The 23,074-nt window shown below is 35.0% G+C and overlaps 2 protein-coding genes across 2 annotated transcripts in view; one reads left to right on the top strand and one right to left on the bottom strand.

The window, feature by feature from the left end:
- The window catches only part of IMMP2L (inner mitochondrial membrane peptidase subunit 2), a gene marked incomplete at its 5' end in the record, with an annotated part of 478,429 nt that overhangs the window by 263,859 nt on the left and 191,496 nt on the right, over positions 1-23,074 (bottom strand). The window lies entirely within an intron of this gene.
- Positions 11,715-13,841, top strand: LRRN3 (leucine rich repeat neuronal 3; the record flags this gene model as incomplete). The annotated part of the gene is made up of 1 exon (XM_082493776.1): positions 11,715-13,841. The coding sequence occupies one exon, from the start codon at positions 11,715-11,717 to the stop codon at positions 13,839-13,841; it is 2,127 nt and encodes a 708-aa protein (XP_082349902.1).

Genomic DNA, 23,074 nt, shown 5'->3' with positions numbered 1-23,074 from the left:
TGAAATATTCTACCCTTCTCTTTCTACTTTCTTCTGTTACTTCATGGGATGTACTCTAGATCTTATGACGTGTATCCAGAAATCTTTTTCTCTTCAAATGCTTCATAACCACTGACATAGGACACAAAATGTTCTTCCATTTATGTTTGCCTGTTGCCTTTTTTCCAGACACACTCCTAGTTATTTTCCATACATGCTAGGATATATTTTCCATTACTTCTAGTTAGTTTCTATACATACGCCTAGTTAACTGGGGAGAACAGTTTATTAATTCAGTTAAGACCAGCAGCAATATGATGAACAATTTCTGAGAATATTTTTAAGAACTGGAAGAACATTTTTGCAATTAAATCTTCATATGGCCCTTCTTAGTTGACATGTTTTCATGTCCCTGACTATGGCAGGGGGGTTGGAACTCGATGATCTTCAAGGTCCTTTCTAACCTAAACCATTCTATGATACATGTAGAGAAACAACTCCAGGTTTTTCAGCATATATAATCACTCCTCATCTACCTGTAAAGGATATATCACTGTACTTAATAATTGTACAAACAACTAACAGCTATTTCTCCTCTTTTGTCAACAAATCTAAAATTGTTCTGCAGAGGAAGCAGTATTTTTGTCCTAGTTTCCTTTCACAAAGATTTATTATCTTTTTCCTCATACTAACTAATTCTGCCCTAATTCCAATTTATTTTAATGAACCCGGGTGACCAGAACCATACACAGTGTTTCATTAGCGTCCTCACCTGTAGCTAATAAAACTAATGGCTTTTGGCATTCTAGTGCCAGTGGTCCTCCTATGAGTGAGCAAGCATACCCTGCCTTTCTCCTTACTCCTGATATTTATTCTGATGTCTTCCAAATCTGAAGCAGAAATTACTACTAGGCCCTGAAAGCATAATTTGTCATTTCATACTATGAAATGTCACACTATTGAAATATCTATCTTTCTTTACTTATTCAAGTTGTTTTACTGCTGTAAAAGAGAACCATGCCATTGTCTGAAAGCAGAAAGGCTGAAGTCAGACTTAAAAATAAATGTTTTACAATAAAAAAATGCTTTGACTTAACATTATTATTATTAAAAAATTATGCCTAATCCATCTTTGGAAGGACAACAGAAAGGACAATTCGAAATGGTTCATCTATCCCACTTCAACACCCGTGAGGAACAAACCTGTTCATTCTATCATTCCATAATCGCCACTAATAGGATCTTTTCAGTATCTTAAATCAAACTTATCTTTTGTTCAGTTTGAACAGCCATTTTCCCATAGCAAGGTGCATTTCATTGCACAAACATATCTGTGCATCTCTAACACTCTTATCGTAATAGGTGAGGTAGTGTTCCTACGTGTCTTTACATATGCACCTACAGCAGATATCTATGCCTAGTCTTTGAATCGTAAGTAGGTATCACAAAAAAATGCAAGAGAAATTATGCTTGTCAAGGAAAATCTAGCACATGCTTTGAGTACAGTGATCACAATCTGGTTAATTGACTTGAATACTTGAACAAATAGTGGTGAAAACTCTCTGGGAGATCAGAATGTTAATTTTAACACTGCAGTCAGATTTGGCATCCAAAATGAAGAAAGGTGATGTAAAAGGATGACAGATGCTGGCGAGCTAAGAAATAAATAAAAAATCAAGATGTGGCTATATCATGTAATTTTCATAATTGAACGCTAATGAGCCAAATCACCTAACATTAAGGAATTGAGTGAATTTTTCACTTTAGACAAAATGCAAAAAATTCTTTTAAAATAATAGGAAACACTAGAAGGACTGTACATTGGGAAAAAATGGAGTGGGGGAGATGGCTATGAATCTATCCATACTGGAGACATACAAGGGTTTAAATAAATTCGCAATTTTAAAAGAAAAAGAAAAAGAAAAACACTTGAAAGAGGATTCAGGTACTGTTCCAGGAACTATATGATTATTTAGCTGTAGTGCCAGACACAGTAGAAGGGACACTGTACTTAACTATAAGTGTTGCTATTTATTTATCTTGTATTTATCCTCTTTCTAATGGTCTTATTCTAAAAAGCAAGTCATAAAGAGAAAATAAGATCTGCATTTTAATGTATTCACTTCTGGGGAAATAAGAAATGAACCATGATAATCCTATAGTGTGGGTTAGAGCTGACGAATGGGTCATAAAAGCAGAAAAAGAAATAATTTCAGGTCTGAAAATAACATTAGTTTTGCAAATCTTATAAAAAAATTAACATGTAATGTTATTAATGAGATGCTCAGCTGAGCAAAAACTGTAATTAAAACTAAATATGAATCAAAATACTTTCTGCAATCAGAAATGACAGTATCTCTATGAGCTGGTAATTTATGAGTATGCATAAATCACTCCAACTGATATAAAACACAGCAGAAAACAGAACTTCTATTTCCTAATCTTTACAATAACATTCTGGTTTATGCATTGTCAGTTTTTGCATCCTGAAATTGTTTTTTCATCAATCCATTTCTCTACACTGCCTCAAGCAAGATTAAAAAAAAATATCTATTTCTGTTGAACAATACGTGGTGAACCTGATTCCCCAGGTAGCTCAGAATGAAAGTAATCACGTAACATATTCACAATTATAAAGTTAAAGCAATTCAGCCTAATTTGCTAGGAAAATTCATGATATAGAAAATATTATCCACTACTGGCACCTCAAAAATAAATTCTTTCTGTTTTTTGGTAAGGAATTTCTGCTTACTATAATGACAAGCAATAATCCTTTTTCTCTTCATGGATTTTAAACCACATTCAATGTAGTATGTCATAAGTATACCTCAAGTTGTTGTGGTTTGGGCTGGACTGGCCACTGAATGGGGAGTACTGGCTGGGATTGTAGCAGGATGTTCCTGATATAACTGCATTCATTAAGCCCTTTTACATCTTTAGATTATTATAGTTGATAATTAATACAGTGCACACTGGAAATTATTTTTTTTTAATTGTTATAAGGCCATTTACCTTGACATGACCATTTCCCAAAACAGATTACAAATATAGCAAAAACTAAAAGGTGAATTCTCTAAACATTAGGAGTCTGCCATTAAAGACTGATGGTTTAACTGAATTTAGGTCTTTCAAGCCGAAATATTTGTTATTGAAAAAACTACAGACTAGAAATTGTAACTCCTAAAATTATCATGTTTATTATTATGCTACTATTACAGTGACCTTTTCCCTATGATAAATCAAAAAAAAAAAAGATAAATTAATAAATTCCCAAGGAAAATATTATATGCTAAGTACAGACACTGTCTTTTGCTGTCTTTATTACAACTACCCAAACACGCTTATTTCTATGTTTTAGGCACATTTAATATTTACATTTCAAGACCCACAAAGGAAAAAAAAAATCACAAAATGCAGATTTTGCCAATAGCTCTGCTGGATTTTGGCTAGGCTTCTTTACCAGTCAAATGTAGTGCAGACCCCCAGAATCAGTATGGTAGCTTTCTAGAAAGTGAAGCCAAAACTGGTCTCACTCATCTTTAGTTCTGGCCATCTGCTCGAAGCATCTGGTAACTGGGTACATTCACCCACATCCAGAACGTGACTGCTCTCTTGCCAACTATGTGCCTAGGTAACTGCCAATATGTGCTTCTCCACTACTAACACGACAACTGTCAAAAAGAAGTTGAACATGTACGAATAAATCTAAATTAAACTAACACATTACTTCCCAATTTACAGCACTATTTATTTTTTTTTTACATAATTGCTTGCTAATGGCAACGATAAATAAGTCACACAGTGAAACCTTTCTAAAGTTAACTATAGCAAGGACACCAAAGATCTAAGTACTTTGAAACTTTAGTTTTAACATTTAATCCTTGCCATTTTCTCTGACAACTAGAAAAAAATATGTGCAGTTATTTTTTAAGAAAAAATCAAAATAAGTGTACTAGCAATGAGTTAAAGTTTTAGATAAAACCATCAGAATTATAAATTCAATATCTGATTTATGAAGAAATAAAATAAGAAATCAGTTCATATTCTTTTCAAAGTTTCTTTTACAATTAATTCAAGTATATGAAATTATTAGATGTAGTCTAACTGCCACACATGAAAAATATTGCAAGAGGATTTGGAACACCATATTAGAAATTAATACATAAATGACAGATTAGAACACAAATGGTAAAGAAATGTGCAACTTCCACTGAAATTCATCCTCTTGTCATTTAAATATAATTTTCTAACATCCCTGCTCATTCAAAAAGAATACCTAAAAATTATTTTATGCACTTCATATTAGGAGAAGTAAAAACAATGAGGTAACTGTAATTAATGAAATTATTAACTCCTTTTTTAAGTATCACCAAACAAACCTTTCGTCTTCTTTTGCTATGACATTTGTGAAAAGGTCAGATGTATTCAATGGCTAGGGAGTGTGTGATAAAAATTTAAAAGCATATGAGAGAGAGATCTACAGACAGAAAATCTCAAATCAAGCCTGGAAAAGTAATCCAGGATCAGGATAGTAGACTACAGGTAGAGGAAAAGAATAAACCTGAGGATATTCGTTGATTTTCATAGTGACTTCTTTTTTTTTTTTTCTTGTCCTGACTCATCAATTATCCCTCTTCTTGTATTTAAATTTCAAGATCTGTGGAGTAAAGCTCACAGTTTTGTTTTGCAGCAAGTTAGCACACAAGATGGTGTGGTCCTGTCCACCACTATGGCTTCAATGCACAATGCTGCTGCTGTGACCAAATTAATAATAATAACAAAATTATATACTACTTCTATTAAGCACTGTGGTTATGACTGACAAACACCTTACTTTACATGCAGGTGGTCCCAGAGTTATCGGCTGTTCCATGGTCAGTCATGGTAATCCAGTTTAAAATAGGTTAGGAAATAAGTGCTATATCTTTTCCATCCTCTCATTTTTAAAAGATTTTACCAGATTTTCATTTAAGTCCATTGAAAAGTTATTCTAAAATGGCATATGCAATAAATTATCACATACCATGTGTAAATATACCTTTGGCTTCCATTTTACTTTTTTGTTTTCATCACATCTATTTTAAATACTGTATTTTCAAAGCTTTAAGATTTAGTATATTGCAATGTTTTCCAGAATACTGTAATGTAATTTTTGATTGCTACAAGAAATAGAACTACAGTAAGTTCTCCATGAATTGTACCTGGTGATACTCCGGTATCTGCTAAATTGCATTAAGATACAGTAAACAAGAGCACAAGGACAGTAGACCAGACTCAATTAGTGAAAGAGAAAGAGTAAATCTCATGTTTTTTTGAATCTATCTTTATTTGTAAATTAAAGTAACCTCAAAGCGCACGATGACCATGGATATAAAGAACTTTTAATGATGTATAAAATTGTGTCATTCTTATATTGTAGTGGTCTAAGGTGTGAGGATTTGTCCTGTTTTACAGTCCTATTAAACATTTTAAGCTTGTGGCTTTCCCTCAGGCAAATTTATTTCAAGTAAGGAAAAAAATGAAAAGGAGGTGTAACAAGTTCACGAAACAAATATAAACACATATGCTGAAATAATTATTCAGACACTGCAAATTGCTACTAGGGTTAAATACAAGTAGCTTTGTCATTTCCTTTACATCTTGCACTTACTGCTATTCAAGTTATAAAAATCAATCATTAGAAAGAAAGTAAAGTAGATTTCCAAAATTAGTCAACATCCCAACAGGAAGCCCTAATCAAATTTTTCAAACATATCCATATATCTCAGATACTCATTTCTGAGGTTTTCAACCAAAGACTTAAAATCCAATATTATCAGTGGTCCAAGTTGAACACCTCAGAATTGAGATTGTCAGAAACACACTAATTTCAAAAAATCCTCATTCATGTTTTAATTTGAGACTATATGGTAGCTATATGGAAGAATAGAAAACAGTAAAAGAATATTACAGCAAATTCTTAGTTTGTATTTGTAAAGAGAAACAGGATTCTGCATGAAACTCTTTGCTCCAGAGAGTGGAATGAAAGCAAGGCTACATATGCTAGCAGAAATTCTTTCCATTTTTACAACGCCTATAGAATTTCCAGCAACTGTATCAGACCAGCTAGTAGACCTTACTTCCAGACATATTTTGTTTCAAGACTAGTTCTGTTATGAAAATCTATTGTTATCTTTTTGTGCTTTAAGCTAAACTTGCACTCCTGCCTCAGCCACTTTCTGTATATATTTCAACAAAAACAACCTAGTTAGATTTATATATATATAAAAAGCAAACAGATTATTGTGCCAATTCTTGAAATAAGTCAAACAAATAAGTTGTTGCATCTTTTTATCAATCGTGCTGTAATAAAAAATTCTCCAAGGAAAGATTTTTTTTTTTTTATTTTGATGATACAACAAAGAAGGAAGAATTATCTTTTAAAATGATCAGAAAGATAACTAAATATGCAAACTTAAGTCTGTATATTTGACAAGTAACACATAAAAAACAAATTTAAAAAAAAACCCTATGTGCTGTAACTACAGTCAGGTGAGGTATGAAATGTCCCGTGCCTGATTTTTGGTTGGTGATATTTCCAGATTCCTGTCCCTAGAACTGCTCAAAGTGGTTATAATGACAAGAATTGAGAAGTGGCTCTTTCAGTTGATGTGTTTGAAAGGTAGCTTTGTATGAACAGCTGTGTTTTCAAAATGCTTGCCACCTCTAAATTGGTCCTTGTGAAGTGAACTGTTTGCCTTATTGCCAGCAGGGCACATTGCAGTGTAACTGCTGCATTTTTAGATTTTATCACTGTCTCTCTAACTGCTGAAGTGGAAAAGAAAGATTGCCAAAACCTGACGTGTTTCTTTTCCTTTCTGCCCACTCTGACTTGGTTCTTAGCTGTCTGTTGCTCCAGTGATAAGAAACGTTGCTCAGTTTATTCATTCACTGGATGTCTTTTCCAGCTCAAATAATGGTGATACCCTCTTGTAAACCGAGGCTCCAGCTGTCAATAGCAGTAAATGAAACAAACCTAATTAAGACATACCAATCATTGCCTACACAAGAGATAATTAGGCTGCAAAAAGTCACACACATCAGGGTGCATTTTTCTGAAAGCAAGAGATAATACCTTAAAAGCAAGAGGCACACCATATTTAGTAGGATAGTAAGTATGGATTGCAATAGGGATGGATTTCCAGAAGAAATTAAATAATCCATCCACAAAGATTTAAACGGTTTTAGGACAGAAGTTCTAGTACAGGAAAACAATAATAAAAATACTGAATATCATTACTAATAAGTAATACTAACTTTTTAGATGCAGACTCTATTTAGAATTTTTAGACATTAGGAAGCAAACTGTACTATTTTATCTGGATGAGGAAATATACGCACAAACAGAGTGCATCTAAAGATTTATAAATGCAGCTAGGTAAAGAATCACATCAAAGACTCTAAACCAGCTCCTGCTGCTGCTTGCGTGAAAATACTTATCCCACAGCTCAGCTTACTGGTGACAATTTTCTGCTGAGCCTCATCTCTACAAGCTTTTCTATTGTGCCCATAGTAGGTACAAGTTTTAAGAATCACTTGCATCACACCAAAAATCATGAGAGGTCATCAAATCCCACGAACATGATAAAAATAGTATTTTTGTTTAACAGAAAACGGTGACACTACCTGAATTATCTAATTTTTTTTTTTAAGAAAATATCTACCTTTGCACAGAAATCTCTGTGCATGTAAATCTCAGATACCTTAAATAGTACTTAAAGGAACAGGACAAATAACCTTCAGGTTCTCTTTGTCCTTCTTATTAGTACCTTCAAAACTGGACATTTGAAATGCAAAACTTTCACATAAAACTCCAGATGGTACAAAGCACTGAGCTTTAAAGTACTGGAACCCATTAATAAGAATTCTGAAAGTCACTGTTACTAAGAGTATTTCAATTTAACCTTTATTTAGTGTTATCAGTACATATTTACTATCACCAGTACATTAATGAAGAAAGGGAATCAATGCATTCCTAAAGTTCAAAGTATCACAAAGTTAAATGCTTATTTTCCAATGCAAACATTTATCTCTGTGATGCTACATTCTTCAAGGAAATTGAACTTAAATTACAGTTTATAGTGTTGAGTGCAACATATAAATCTACATGAAGGTTTTTTTTGTTACTGTAAACTGCAGCTCACTTCTCAGTTCAAAATGGTTTACACATATCTCAAGGTTAGAAATTAATTACATACACACAGACACACACACTTAATCAATACAACCAGTTGGCATAAGCAAAGTCATGCTGCATAACTTGATTTTGGGTTTTCATCTCTTGAAGTGGGACCAGAAAACTTAACATCAGTAATCCCTGTTTTCTTACCTTCTCTGTCAACATTGTGTAGCAGAGTCACACAAAAATACTATTATAAACAAAAAGACTAACAAAAATATTTTGCCACTCAAATGATTCCATACAATTTTTGCTGTGCATTTCACTACTTCACTTTTTGGTGTACTGTGGCGTATGATGTGTACTACAGAGATATGATTTAGTTTTAGGTTATCCTGTGAGGAGCAGGGAGTTGGACTCGATGATCCTTATGGGTCCTTTCCAACCTGAGATATTCTAGTCTATCATTCTGTGATTTCATAAGCCACCACGGATGTCTGTACTACTCCAGAAAAATTCTTTTATTCCACACTTTGAATGATAGTTAATACCAAATATTTTTCGTGTAAAATAATACACAGATATGGCATTATTTAAATCAAAAATCTTTCTGAAGTGAAACAATGTATTTTGGAACGATGACTGTGCAGGCTGGGAGAGAGTGTGAAAATTATTCTACAATCTGTTATTCAAGGCACTCAACCCCAGTGAATATTTTATACAAGGCAGAAGCACTTTAACTGGAGAAATAAGAAAGATTTATGCTAGAACACCATATGAGCTTGAGCTGGTGGCTTATTAGCTGAAGTGTTCACCAGAAAGAGAAAAGACATCAGATTCAATTATAAAGAAGAAGAATTTCAACCTGGATCTCCAACCTCTTCTTTTTTTGCTGCCCACTCTAATATATATGACATGAAAATGTCCACTGGTGCCCTTGTTTTTGGCTTGAGAATCCCATAGAAGCTTAAGTATAATTTCAGGAGGAGTATAAACTACAAAACTGCAGTAGTTTACATGCTTTAACTGCTACAGAGTCTCGGGTACCTGGGACACACATCTTGGTCCACATTCTATTTTTTGCAGTGGCCAACAGCAAATGTCCAGGGAGGAAAAGAAAACCAGGTCAGCTATGTAGTTATATTTCCCCAGAATACTTTCCCAGTACCTCTACTAAGCAGAAGTCCCTGAGCATCCAAGTGGGATCAAAATGCTGAGATTTGATAGCTGCAATAGCAGTTTGTTGAACCTCAATTAATTTATTATTCAGGTAAGATTTTCAATGACCTTTCAATTATTAGAAGCCTACATATTGCATTTGCCACACCTACAGATACATTTTTAAGATACAATCCAAACAAAATTCCAGAAGTCAATGGGACACGTGCTTTAGAAAGTGCATCAAGAACACAACTCAAAAAATTCCCCCCCCCACAGCCATCCGCTTTTCTCCCTACATAGTATATTACATCTGTGCATTTGGGATAGAATGATTTCTACCGAGATCTTTAGTGAATGGGACAGTACTCCACAGAGGTGTATCACCTTGCCTCCTGGTGCCAAAATTAAGAGCAAGTTATAGGCATTAACTGTCCACTGCAAACCTTTATTTTTCTGCAAGCCTCAAGTTTATCTTATTTCCCAGAACAAAGGAACAGATTAGATTTTTACTATTTCAGTCAGCATATATTTGCATTTCAGTATAAACTGGGCCATTTGCATAAAAACATATTATTAATCCTCAAAACAGCAGAATGTTTTCTGTATGTTTATCTCACACATTGTCTGTTCACTTTATTAATACACTTACACGTTAAAATAAAATACTAAATGTCCTTAAACGTACATAACACAAACAGCAGCCTCAAAGACTTGCCAAACGTACTTCAGATTGGCCTGACGCTTATGTCACGACACCTTTCCGCTCAGCTGACACGGAATATCTACATTGTCGACATGCCCAATCTTCCTGGGCCTGGAAAGGAAACCTAAAATCCAAATCCTTGACACCTGACTTTTGTCATTCTCTCTATCTACACCAGCAACACCTCAAAAGTTATTTATCAATGTCATGAAGCATTGATCTTATCTCATAGTTTGTAAACAATGTCACTACGAATTTTAACACTAGAGGCAAGGGGAGAAAGGGCATAAATGTGTATCATATGACAGTCCTGAGACAAAGCCCATTTAAAGTTAGTACAAAGTATATATCCTGAAGCAAATGAAGCAGTTAATGTATACTTCTGAATTACATGGCTTGGAAAACAATGTACACTCATAGTAGGATTTTTTTCCCCCAGAAAAAGCAAGTACATACCAAAAATCTGGAGAGGACACATTCAGTCTTTACTGTAATTTGGGACATTAAGACAATCTGCAACTTCATAGCAAATTTGAGATTCTTGCAGAGCTACAGACCAAAGAAGCAATTGCTAGTGTAGATTATTTTTTCCTTCTTATCACTCTAAAGACACTTTTCTGTTATTATTATTCCTTGCAATTGAAGTTATTGAAGCCAAAGTAAGCAAGCCAGTAACGAGCCTGAATTTGCCAAGATGACAAGCTATTTATTATAAGATACATATTTCTTTCTAATTATCGCTTTAAAGAAAAACACAAGTTTTCTTCCTAAACAGCAGCTACAAAAAGAATTAGAAAATGATAAAACCTGTGGATTATCAATTTTGTATATTTATGTATAAATATCTCACAGGCTTGCCTAAGAATGTCATCATTATGAATGTGTATTAATCCAACAATTCCTTTTTCCTTTGATTACACATAAATTATGTTCTTTATATTTATAAACTTCATGTTCAAAAGTTAAATATTTATGCTCTGTAGGATTTTGCTCAGTGTTTACATTTTCAAAGCCAACAGAACTCAGTCTGCTTCTAGTGATAACTGAAAGAAGAAAGAAAATCTTTTTAAGGAGCATAAAATATGTAGAAACATCTCACTCATATATTTTGCTTTATACTTTGTGGATCTTCATCTTTCTGTAGAGCAATGCTCCACTGGATGTATGACAAGCTACAAGTCTAAAGATATATTACTGTATTAACTTCATTTATGCTATCTGGACACTGCTACAATACTCTAGGCACCACAGTCATTTTCTTTTCTTACTTGCAATAATTAACATTAGAGAGCAAAAGATGGCTAAATTAATTTGCGACTTTATAGTTTCTTATACTAATTATTTCCTCTTCTTATATTTTAGGTCATCCTGTCATTCCTGCAAACACTAATCAATCATGGGATTTGAAGTTAATACTACTAAATAAATGAATTGCTTAATCTCCTATGACCATCCATACATACTTCATCTCCACAAAGCTTATCAATTTTATGTCATCAAGGACAGAGTGACCTTCATTTCCACAAAATGCCTCTTACTACTGGACAAGTCGGTTACAAATTTATCACTTATCCTCAGGAAGAAAGTCCTTCGCGACCATCATTTGACAAATGCAAGTGTGTGTATTATCAATTGACCAGGTCGTACTGAGTTCCAAAACTATAGCTGTGGAATACTAAAGGGTCTGTTACTTTCCTGAACATTTGAGCTAAGATGAAGGACATGCAACTCAAAATTAATTTTCTACTTGGCCTAGTTATCACTGCACTAGTACAAGCTGTAGAAAAAAAAGCGGACTGCCCAGAGTCATGTATATGTGAGATCAGACCATGGTTCACCCCCAGGTCTGTGTACATGGAGGCTCCAACAGTGGACTGTAATGATTTAGGCCTTTTTAATTTTCCAGCCAGACTGCCTGCCGACACACAGGTTCTACTTCTACAGACAAATAATATTGCAAAAATTGAACATTCAGTAGATTTCCCAGTGAATTTAACTGGTCTAGATTTATCTCAGAACAATTTATCCTCAGTGACCAGTATTAATCTTAGAAAGATACCGCAGTTGCTTTCAGTGTACCTTGAGGAAAACAAACTTACTGAACTCCCTGAAGAATGTCTCTCTGGACTGCACAATTTACAAGAGCTTTATATTAATCATAACCTGCTTTCTGTGATTGCACCGGGAGCTTTCATAGGCCTCAATAATCTTCTCAGACTTCATCTCAATTCAAACGGTCTGCAAATGATCAACAGGAAGTGGTTTGAAGCTACTCCTAATCTTGAAATTCTCATGATCGGAGAAAACCCAATAATGAGAATTGAAGATATGAACTTTAAGCCTCTCATTAACCTGCGCAGCCTAGTTTTAGCGGGAATAAATCTCACTGAAATACCAGATAATGCTTTGGTTGGTCTTGACAATTTAGAAAGCATCTCCTTTTATGACAACAGATTTGCCAGAGTGCCCCACATTGCTCTTCAAAAGGCTACAAATCTCAAATTTCTGGATCTAAATAAGAATCCCATTAACAGAATACGACGAGGAGATTTTAGCAATATGCTGCACCTAAAAGAGTTAGGGATTAATAACATGCCTGAACTGATTTCTATAGATAGTCTTGCTGTTGATAATTTGCCAGATTTAAGAAAAATAGAAGCTACCAATAACCCCAGATTATCATACATTCATCCAAATGCATTCTACAGACTTCCCAAGCTGGAGTCGCTCATGCTCAACAGCAACGCGCTGAGTGCCCTGTACCGCAGTACAATAGAATCCTTGCCTAACCTCAAAGAAGTTAGTATACACAGCAATCCCATTAGATGTGATTGTGTCATCCGCTGGATTAACATGAATAAAACAAACATTCGCTTCATGGAGCCGGAGTCCCTGTTTTGTGTGGATCCTCCTGAATTCCAAGGCCAGAATGTGAGACAGATACATTTCCGGGAAATGATGGAAATCTGTCTCCCCCTGATAGCTCCTGAAAGTTTTCCATCTACTCTGGATTTAAAAACTGGCAGCCATATTTCCTTACACTGCAGAGCAACAGCAGAACCAGAACCCGAAATCTACTGGATAACACCATCAGGACACAAACTTTTGCCTAATACTATTTCTAACAAATACTACATTCATTCCGAAGGAACGTTAGACATAAGTGATGTAACACAAAAAGAAAGTGGCTTATATACATGTATAGCAACCAATTTAGTTGGGGCAGACCTAAAATCAGTCATGATTAAAGTGGACGGCTCTTTCCCTCAGGACAGCAATGGATCTTTGAATATTAAAATAAAAGATATAAAATCTAATTCCGTTTTGGTTTCATGGAAAGCAAATTCTAAAATTCTGAAGTCCAGTGTTAGATGGACAGCCTTTCTGAAAGCTGAAAACTCTCAGGCTGCACAGAGCGCTCGAATACCATCTGATATAAAGGTATATAATCTTACACATCTAAATCCATCAACTGAATACAAAATTTGTATAGATATTCCCACTCTCCATTCACAGAATAAGAAACAATGTGTCAATGTAACCACAAAAGGACTGGACCTGGCAATGAAAGGCTATGAAAAGAACAACATAATAGGATTCCTTGCCTGCCTTGGTGTTCTTTTGGGAATCATCTCTGTGATATATCTCTACAGCTGCATCTCACAAGAGATGAACTATGGCATTGGACACAGCTATCTAAAGAATTACCTGAAGAAACAATCCTTTTCACTCAATGAGCTTTATCCTCCTCTAATCAGTCTTTGGGACACGGGCAAAGGAAAAAGCACAGCAATGGAAGTAAAAGCAACTGTAATAGGTGTACCAACCAATATGTCATAAATACGTCGGTATATCACTTAAATTCTGAAATAAAGAGCACATGACTGCATTTGTGCTGAATAAAATGGCAACAAGAAAAAGTACTTCTTTTAGGAACTGGATGCCTGAACTTTGCTGCTGCCAACAAATGGGAACATGTGCTGACTCAGCATAAGAGAAGAATTTTAACTAACTGGCTTCTAAGGATATTCTACCAACCAAATACAATTACCTTCATTTTCTAGAACTTTCATGGGACTTTTAAGTCTGGAATACAGTGCAAGTAGCCAAGAACATTTTCTGTATTTTTTTTTAATTATTATATAAAAGTAGTGGAACTGAGCAATACCTCCTCCTGTGCTGTATTACACACACTAGCCACGAGTTTTTGCAGTGAACAGATATACTAGGATTGACACATGGTGTAATGAAATGGACAAATTCTGTAGAGTAGACACAGTGAGTATGTGAATTTTTTTTATGAGGAAAATACATTTTTGATTAAAATCAAAACAGTTTTTGGCTTGTTTGTTTCTAAAAAAAAAAAACAGTCTGGGAGCTCTTGTCTGACAATAAACAAACTCATTCTAACATCTGATAAAATATGTCCTTACATATTCACTTGCTAAAACGCCAATCTGAGCACATAGGATATTTTTGCTGGTTTTAGGCTGTATAACTGCAATAAAACACAATAAATATTTTTATAAAGTATTTACCCATAATAATAACCATATTTTACACGTTACTTATTGTGGGAGGAAGAAGAGAGAAGGGCGGGAAGGAGACATAAGACTGATAGGGAAATAGATTGTTAGCTACTGATAACAGCAAGTTTTGAGCTGCTTTAGTATTTTCCCAGAAGCCTGCAAACTTAATGCAATGTTTAGACTCAGATAATATAAATCCAATATTTTGTATTCAGTCAAAAGGGTAATTTAGTTATTATTAATGTCTAAACTTTAGGGTGGCCATACAGGGAACTCAGATAGCTTGAACAGTTTAAATGATATTAAGGTTTTCTTTCTGGACCTACACGCTTCTGTTCGACAATAACAACAACTGACTAGTTTATAAGCCTCCTCAGCTTTCACAATGTAACAAGCAATAAATGACTGACAGAAATGTTATTAGCAGAAATGAATTGAAACAAAATGAAAAGAGAACAATAAATACCTGACTACTCATATTGAAGCTAAAGTTCTCATGGGAGTAGGATTGGGCCCATAAGCAGCAAATGTGCACAAGAAACTGCTGATCAGAATGTTGATTACAAGCTAAAACCAATTCTGTTAGGATGGAAAAAGTGACTACTCCTAAGCCCAGTAGAGAAAAGACATCTGACCACTATAATATCTGATGAAAAGATGTGGTAGCTCCTGACAAAGAAAGTAACAGCAAAATTCTTATGTTACTTTGGTTCATATGTATGAAAAGAAATAGGAAGAATGAAGAAAAAAACCTGGTTATCTCTGAATATTGTGCTTAAGGAAGTAAATATTCACAGAATGCACAGGTAGCCTGAATTACAAAGTGAAAATAACAAATATTTCTTCTATGTCTTTAGTAGACTTTAACATTTTTAAAACTTTATAATAAGATCCATTTTATCTTTCTAGATTTGGTTGAATTAAACATTTATGTGCAATCACTGACATAATTTTTGTAGGTAGAAGAAGGGAAGTTACTTCTGTATTTGAACATTGACAGAAGAGTTATTTCTTGTATTTAGACACGAACTTTTTCAACTTATTTATAGTTCGCTGCATACTTTCAAAATACTACTGGTCTATAAACATTTATGTCATGGAAAATTAATTTCATTTTACCTAGTACTAATGAATAACTTGCTTTCATGTTAAAGATATCCTTTACTAGTAAAATCCCAGGATTTTTACATTATGTAAAGGTAATTTTCAAGTTGTTAAAGGCAGAAAGAAAATCCTGATAATAATTTTAAACTACCAAAACTTAGGATATTCAGAGAGTCGGTATGTTTCACTGAAGAAGGAAGTTTACAAACCTGATGAATCTCTATCGCACATAAAGGCGTATTGAAATTGAGCAGAGAAACGCTGAGAGTGCATGACAGGTTTCAGCACCATGGACAGCGCTGCCGCAGCTCAAACGGGACCCATCACCAAGCAGCAATTGCACTTGTCAGCAAGAACTTGTAGGTATATCTCGTACGTTCATCTTTGGAATCAAGCTGCATTCAGAACTTACAACCCTCAGAGCTTAGAAATGAGAATCTAATTTTTTTCAGGCAAAAACATCTCTGCGCAATGTTATAAAAGAGCACAGGACTACAAGTCTAATAGGGAGCACTGATAAGAAGACTTTTTCCCCTCACGGAATAAGTACAGGCTTTATTTAGTTTATTTAAATATCTCATTCAAAGGTTTTATTGATAGATAAAATGCATTCTTATATAGAAGAATTTTCATACTAAACTTTTGAGAGCTGAAATGTAACTAGATATATCTCATAAATATTTGAATTTTCTACACTTTATACTGATATCAAATGAAAATATACTTTACATTTTAAGAAGAAATGGATTATCCCGTTTCTGATTCTTAAATGTGAATTATTACCTTTATATCCCCCCCCCAAAAAAAAAATATAATTGCATTTTCTTAAAGTAGCTTTGCAATCCTCCTCTCACATGACATCAAGTGATTTTGCAACTTTATACCTTCCTTTCTCTGAAATAATATGCTGGGCTTTTGCTTTCAGCACACCAACAAGATGCATCGTCTGTAACTAACCACCATTGAGCAATATTCTTTATTTGTGCAAATGTGCCTTCACTGCTATCACTCAAAAGTGAAACTTTAAGAAATACTACGAAAATTTCCATAAGAACAGGGTGAATGGTGTCTCTAGAATAGGTTATGAGATCACAGAATTTTTAGTGACTCATAGAATAAAACGCTTGTGATTTGGTAAAGGTGCTTAACTGATGAGGTACCAGTTATAACTGCAATAACGAGAACAGGGATATCCTTTCAAAGAGTTCTCACTCTTACGAAAGGATCTGCAGAAAGAAATGCTTGCAGATTTAGATTAAAACTTTAAAAAGATATACTTACACATGGCAATGTTTTCAATTGCAGTACTGTGAACCACCTACTATCCATACAAACATAACATCTTTAATATCTACACAGAAACATCACCATGATATTAGCCTAAAAATCTCCAAAAGGATTATTATTACTCCATGACCAAAGACATTCTTCATGTTAAAATCCCCACAGAAGCTACAGGTGAGCAGTGGGATTCTTGTGTAGCTGTGTGTAAAAAAGGATAGCTGTTCCTTCCACAGAAACTACTCTATAAACCTGAGGGTCCTTAGGAAGTAATAAATCCACCTTTTAGCTTTAATAGCTTAGTGTATATTTAATTTACATCACAGATATATGCCAAAAAAATCTAACAACAATTTTTTCAGCAAAGTAGCATCTGTTAGAAAAGTGTAGAAAGGACTTCCTAAGAGCAGTATAGTATACTGTTTAATAAGGTTGTTTTTTCCACACAAGGCATAGGGCTAAAGTTTTTCAGTCTTTTATTAATTGGGATGTTTAGTCTCTTTAATGGAGGTAGGAACTGACAACGAGCTGTACTGAATTTCCTCAGAAACAGAAAAGCATTGTTACACGCCGTTGTTTCCCTTTATTTAATAGTTTTTTCTCAGGAATCCAATGCATTAAAAGCAGTACTTACTTATTATTCAAACCAGAAAACAGTAGCTCAGACATAGATTAACTTTATCTTGCCATATGACAGCAAACCTCATTCTGAAATACGCTACTAGTGAAAGAGAGAAGGCAAACATGAGTGTTTGAAGTGTCTGGCTAGGCAATACCCAAAACATAAGACTGAAAAGACTTTTTAATTCAGTTTTTTAATTCAGTTACCTTACTTCTTTCTATCAGCTACTAGACTGAAAGGTAGCGTTCTATTCAGAAAAAGATTAAGTATTTACTTCTTGGTAAAACATTTACAAAAATGAATTCCAATATTCCATCAGCTAACATAGCCAAATGTTAACTTACATATGCATATTTAAGTTTCTGGTTTAGCTACAATGATGTGAAATCATAACTCCAAATAGTAGCAAAAAAGCTTAGATAAAAGATCACAAAATAAATGTTGATTTACATCCTAAATGGAAATTTCCATTTCCAAAATTCACGAATAAAATTCATTCTACTTGCGTAACCTCAAGCAGTGACCTCCAGATAACTTAAAAAAGAAATGGAGATTCTTTCCTCAATCTTTTGCTGGCCAGTAATAGAATAAACACAATGATCAACAATAATCTTATATTATTTGCTATCTGAAAGCAGAAGAGATATTTCAGAAAAAGGTGCCTATATAGTCTAGAAAATAAGGTTACATACTAGACAGTACCAGAAGAATTGAGGTTTTAGAAAGAAAAAAATGAAAAGTATCACTCTGTGAGACTTCAGAAAGCAGTTCTTATTAATGAACTGAATGGAGTAAAACCAGAGTGGAAGTGTGGCACTGACAAGACAAGAAACTTTACATAGCAGAAAATGTACAGTAAGTATGAAAAGTTCAATATGAAAACTACAGGAGCACAAAGATGATCAGAGGGCTGGAGCACCTCTCCTCCATAGACAGGCTGAGAAGGTTGGGGTTGTTCAGCCTGGAGAAGAGAAGGCTACGGGGAGATCTTATTGCAGCCTTCCAGTTGGAGAGGGACTTTTTACAAGGGCATGTAGTAATAGCACAAGGGGTAAGGGCTTCAAACTGGAAGAGGGTAGACTTACATTAGATATTAGGAAGAAATTTTTCACTCTGAGGGTGGTGAGGCACTGGAACAGGTTGTCCCGGGAAGTTGTGGAAGCTCCATCCCTGGAGGTGTTCAAGGCCAGGCTGGATGAGGCTTTGAGCAACCTGGTCCAGAGGGAGGTATCCCTGCCTATGGCAGGGGGGTTGGAACAAGATGATCTTCAAGGTCCCTTCCAACCTAAACCCTTTTATGTTTCTATGAGTCTATGTTTTTGAATGATATAGTTAAATGGAATAGAGAAGATACCCATTGAACAAAAACCTCTAGAGACAAACCAAGACTAACAATTAACCTCATGCTAAAGATGAGAAAATGTGCTTGGAAACAGATTAACAATTGCATGCAGTTTTTGTAGAGGTAAGTCCAGAGTAAAAAATTACTGGTGTTGCTTACTGAAGACCATGAGACTTCATCACAATATAGCTTACAGAAGGACAGCCTGAATAAAATTGTTGGGGAAGTAATAGATACAAATGAACTTTTTAGAACACCTTTGGATCCCACAAGCGACAGTAGAAAGATGTTGGAATAAACTGCTAGGCAGTAAAAAAAAAAAAAAAAAAAGGATCTTTCTGAAATATTGGTTTGGTGGTAGGTCAGCTGATTAATATATCAAATGTGTAATTTTAATAGCTTCCAGTTTAATACCATTGGAAATAATTGGAACCAATCTTCTTAGGAAAAGGCTAAATAGATACTCAGGGAAAATGCTAAGCTACAACAGAAAGAGAGAAGGATTATCAAAACAAGAGAAAGATTATGTAAACACTCAGTAAACATAAAATCAAGATACTGAGAACAAAAATTAACCTAGATGCCAAAGTTTGTGAAGATAAAAAAAAAAAAAAAAACACAACCAAACTTCATTTGCCCATATGACAACTCTAGAAGTTGGATATTAAACAAGATAATTGCAATTACTCACTTATATATATAAATTCAATTTGAGATATTACTGAACCTTGGCAAGATTTGTATGATTGGAATGTTAAAATACATGACCATAACCCAGCTAGTGAGAACTGTGCTTTGAAACAGAGAACTAAGCTACTCCCTTCAGGTCCAATAAAAATTCTGAAGGAGTTGAGTCCTCTTCAATGTTTCTATTACAGGACAGCGTGAAAATAATATAAGGTGTCAGATTAAACTCTGTCTATGATTAGCTGCACTTCCGAGACACAACATACAAGCATCATTTGTACATAGTGTAAATATAGGGTAGAACTAGTAATGAATAATGAAAACTGACCCTATGATATGTGACTGACTATGGTTATGTTATTGTTCTGATTAGATGGAGTAGTGTTTTATTTCTATAGCCAGGGTTTTCAAAAAGAGATATAAGGTTAAGCCAATTGGACAACATGTTTAAAAGACTTGTTATTTTGAACACTCAAGAAAAACTTGAATGAAACAACCATATTCAGTTTCATTTTGAAAGGTTTTCAGGGCGTCCCTCCTGACTTTCTGTTGTTGCTCCAAAGGACACATGTCCTATCTCACATAGGTCCTGTCAACCCTGTATGTATATCTCTGGTATCCCAGAGGCATCAAAAAAGAACTCTAGATGCTTATGCTTAGAAACATAACTACAAAAGAAAAATAAAAGAATACTAAAAGAAATTCCATTATATTCCAAAGAAAATTAGCTATTTGATTGGAACTGATTTACACAACATGAATTAATAAAAAAACCTGAAATGAAATGCTGATATAAAATGTTGACATTCTTGGAGAACATTTGATATTCATTGAACCAACAATTTCAGATTTTAAAAAGTTCCATTAGAAAAGGTTTGATTCTTTCTGAAGCTCATCCCACAAAGACATTCAAGTATAATGCTCATCCCACAAAGACATTCAAGACTATAAATCAACAGTCTTCAGAGCAAATGAATCTTTTATTAAGTCATTTCTCCCTCAGACGAAGCTGAAAACTACAAACGAAATTCCTCTGGCAGCTAAAAAATGCTTTTTACAAATCGCTCTCACTTGCTTTTTTTTTTTTTTTTGTCTCTCAGCTACAATTATTTTTAGACTTTTTTTCCCAAAGTCCTTTTCTTTGCCTTGATGCAAATGCTCTGTTCCTCTCCCTTCCGTGTTCCCTGTGGGTCCTCTGCTTATTTCCTGCTACTATTATTGCCAGACTGTCACACCATTTCCAACACTGCCAGTAAGGACAGATGTTGTCTGACTTAATAAAAAAATTATCAAGCAAACATCATATTTGGAGGCAAAAATATTTGAATAGCATAATGTAAATGTTAAAGAAAGACATGGAATTCTTAAAGAAAATGCTGGTGTAAAACTAATCAGCTAATGAGATGAAGTGTCTTTCAAGGAAACAAAGCATAAAAATGTAATGACATTCAGATGAAAATAATAACAGTAATATGGGAGTAAGATAAAGCTGAAAGGGCAGGCAATTTGGGCAGATGGCCTATTCCTGATCCTAAAATAACCGATGTTCTTTTTAACATTACAGTTCAGAAGAGTGGAAAACAACTCCATCTGCCTTACCCTTACGTAGCTATTGTTCGTTATTCGTGTTGATGACAATTTCATGCCGTGCTCCAAATAGCCATAAAGCTTTTGGGAAACACAAAGCTCCATGCTGTACATACTCAGGTGTAGAGAGCAATTTAGAATAAATGGCCAAACGAACAAGATATTAAATAACATAACAAGTGTAGCTTCTTGATCCAAGACATTTACATTCATTTTTCTACTAAATATACCCCCCTAATATAGAAATCTGGGATTTCCCTCACAAGTTGAATACACTGATTCTCTCCCGCCCATTCAAAGTATACAGTCAGGTAACACCTCAGTCACAGAACAGTATTTCCTTTAGTAGGAATTCTCTACTAAAATAGAGAAAGGAAAGTAAGCAAAGTATATGAAAAAATACTTCCATAGTGAAATATCTTCTTAGAATAATGTAACAGCCACGGTAAATAAGCATATTCTTCCTTCCAAGAATTATCCATTAAAGAGACTGCCAAAATCTACAGATGATTGAGTTCTAAGCACTACTCTTAATACAGAACTGTTCTCATTGTGCATCCTGGCTACAGCTCAAGTGAAAACAGAAGTGCTGAGGACAGCTGTACATACAGGAGGTAGTCTTCCACAGCTCAGTGATAAATTAAGAGTCAAAGAAGGCTATAGCTCCTGTGCTACGTGCTGCTTTCTGCTACAAAATGTCCACACATGAGACAAAACTTTCCAAGCCATCACCATGAAATATACAGGTTGATTCCTTTTGACAGTCCAACTCAACTTTACTCTTTATCTCCTTATGTCACGCAGATTTACGCTCTTTCCCAGGACCAATGCAAGGATAGGATCCCTCCGTGATATCTGGCGTCATATATCACCCTGAGACTGCCTGTCAGTACTTGCACAGTGTGGATTTGATCAGATAACATTGTTGCTAGCCAGATAGACAGCTCTCCGGTTCACACAGATAAGGAAGCAAACATGAAGAGTCCCACGTTAATAACAAGGTATTCACAGGCAATCCTTTCAGTTCAGACTACTGCTGCAAATGAAAAAGCAAATAAGAATTGGACTCCTATGGAAGCACGTACTTATTTCACTCTCCAGCACTTAGGATGACCTGAGAGCTAGGTACCACAACAAGGGCCAGTAGGGCAATATCAGTCTATCAATATCAGCCTATCTTCTATCAATAGAAGACAGAAGACAAGGAACAAACCAAGATGCAAACCCAAACCTATTTATGTTCCTTTTTAAGGACTAAACTCACTAAATATGGTTTCTAGTGACATCACTGCAGTGCAAGAATTACTTTGTTCATCTTTTTAAGCCAAGCAAACACACAATCTGGATCAGTAGACCTTGAAGGATAGATAAATAAATGGGAGGAATATCTCTACAAGACAAAGAAAAAAGAGCGGCATGCCCGAACTGAGGTGTGTAACAGCATGGACAACAGAACACTGAGTAGAAAGTGAATGCTGCTTTGCAAGCTAACTGAATAATTAGGAAACACAAAAACAAATCTCAAAGCTTTCCTGATAGTTAATTAGCTGTGCTTCAGAACCTCAACAGAGAAGAAGGCGCGTGCTTGTTTTCAAACTAGAATAAACATGGGCTTTTCACTGATGAAAGACAGGCAAACCTGCTGCTGCCCTGTGGAAAAGTACCTGGGGGGGTTGGCTGACAGCCAGCTGAATATGAGCCAGCAGTGTGCCCAGAAGGCCAAGGTGGCCAACAGCATCCTGGCCTGTACCAGGAATAGTGTGGCCAGCAGGGCCCCTGTACTCAGCACTGGTGAGTCTGCACCTCAAATGCTGTGTTCAGTTTTGGGCCACTCACTACGAGAAAGACATTGAGTTGCTAGAGTGTGTCCAGGGAAGGGCAACAAAGCTGGGGAAGGTTCTCAAGAACACGTCTTATGAGG

Source organism: Vanellus vanellus (assembly GCF_965231255.1).
Source record: "Vanellus vanellus genome assembly, chromosome: 1".
In the NCBI taxonomy this organism is placed as follows: Eukaryota; Metazoa; Chordata; class Aves; order Charadriiformes; family Charadriidae; genus Vanellus; species Vanellus vanellus.
Note: the sequence above shows the minus strand (reverse complement) of the source record. Positions and strands in the feature narration are given on the sequence as shown.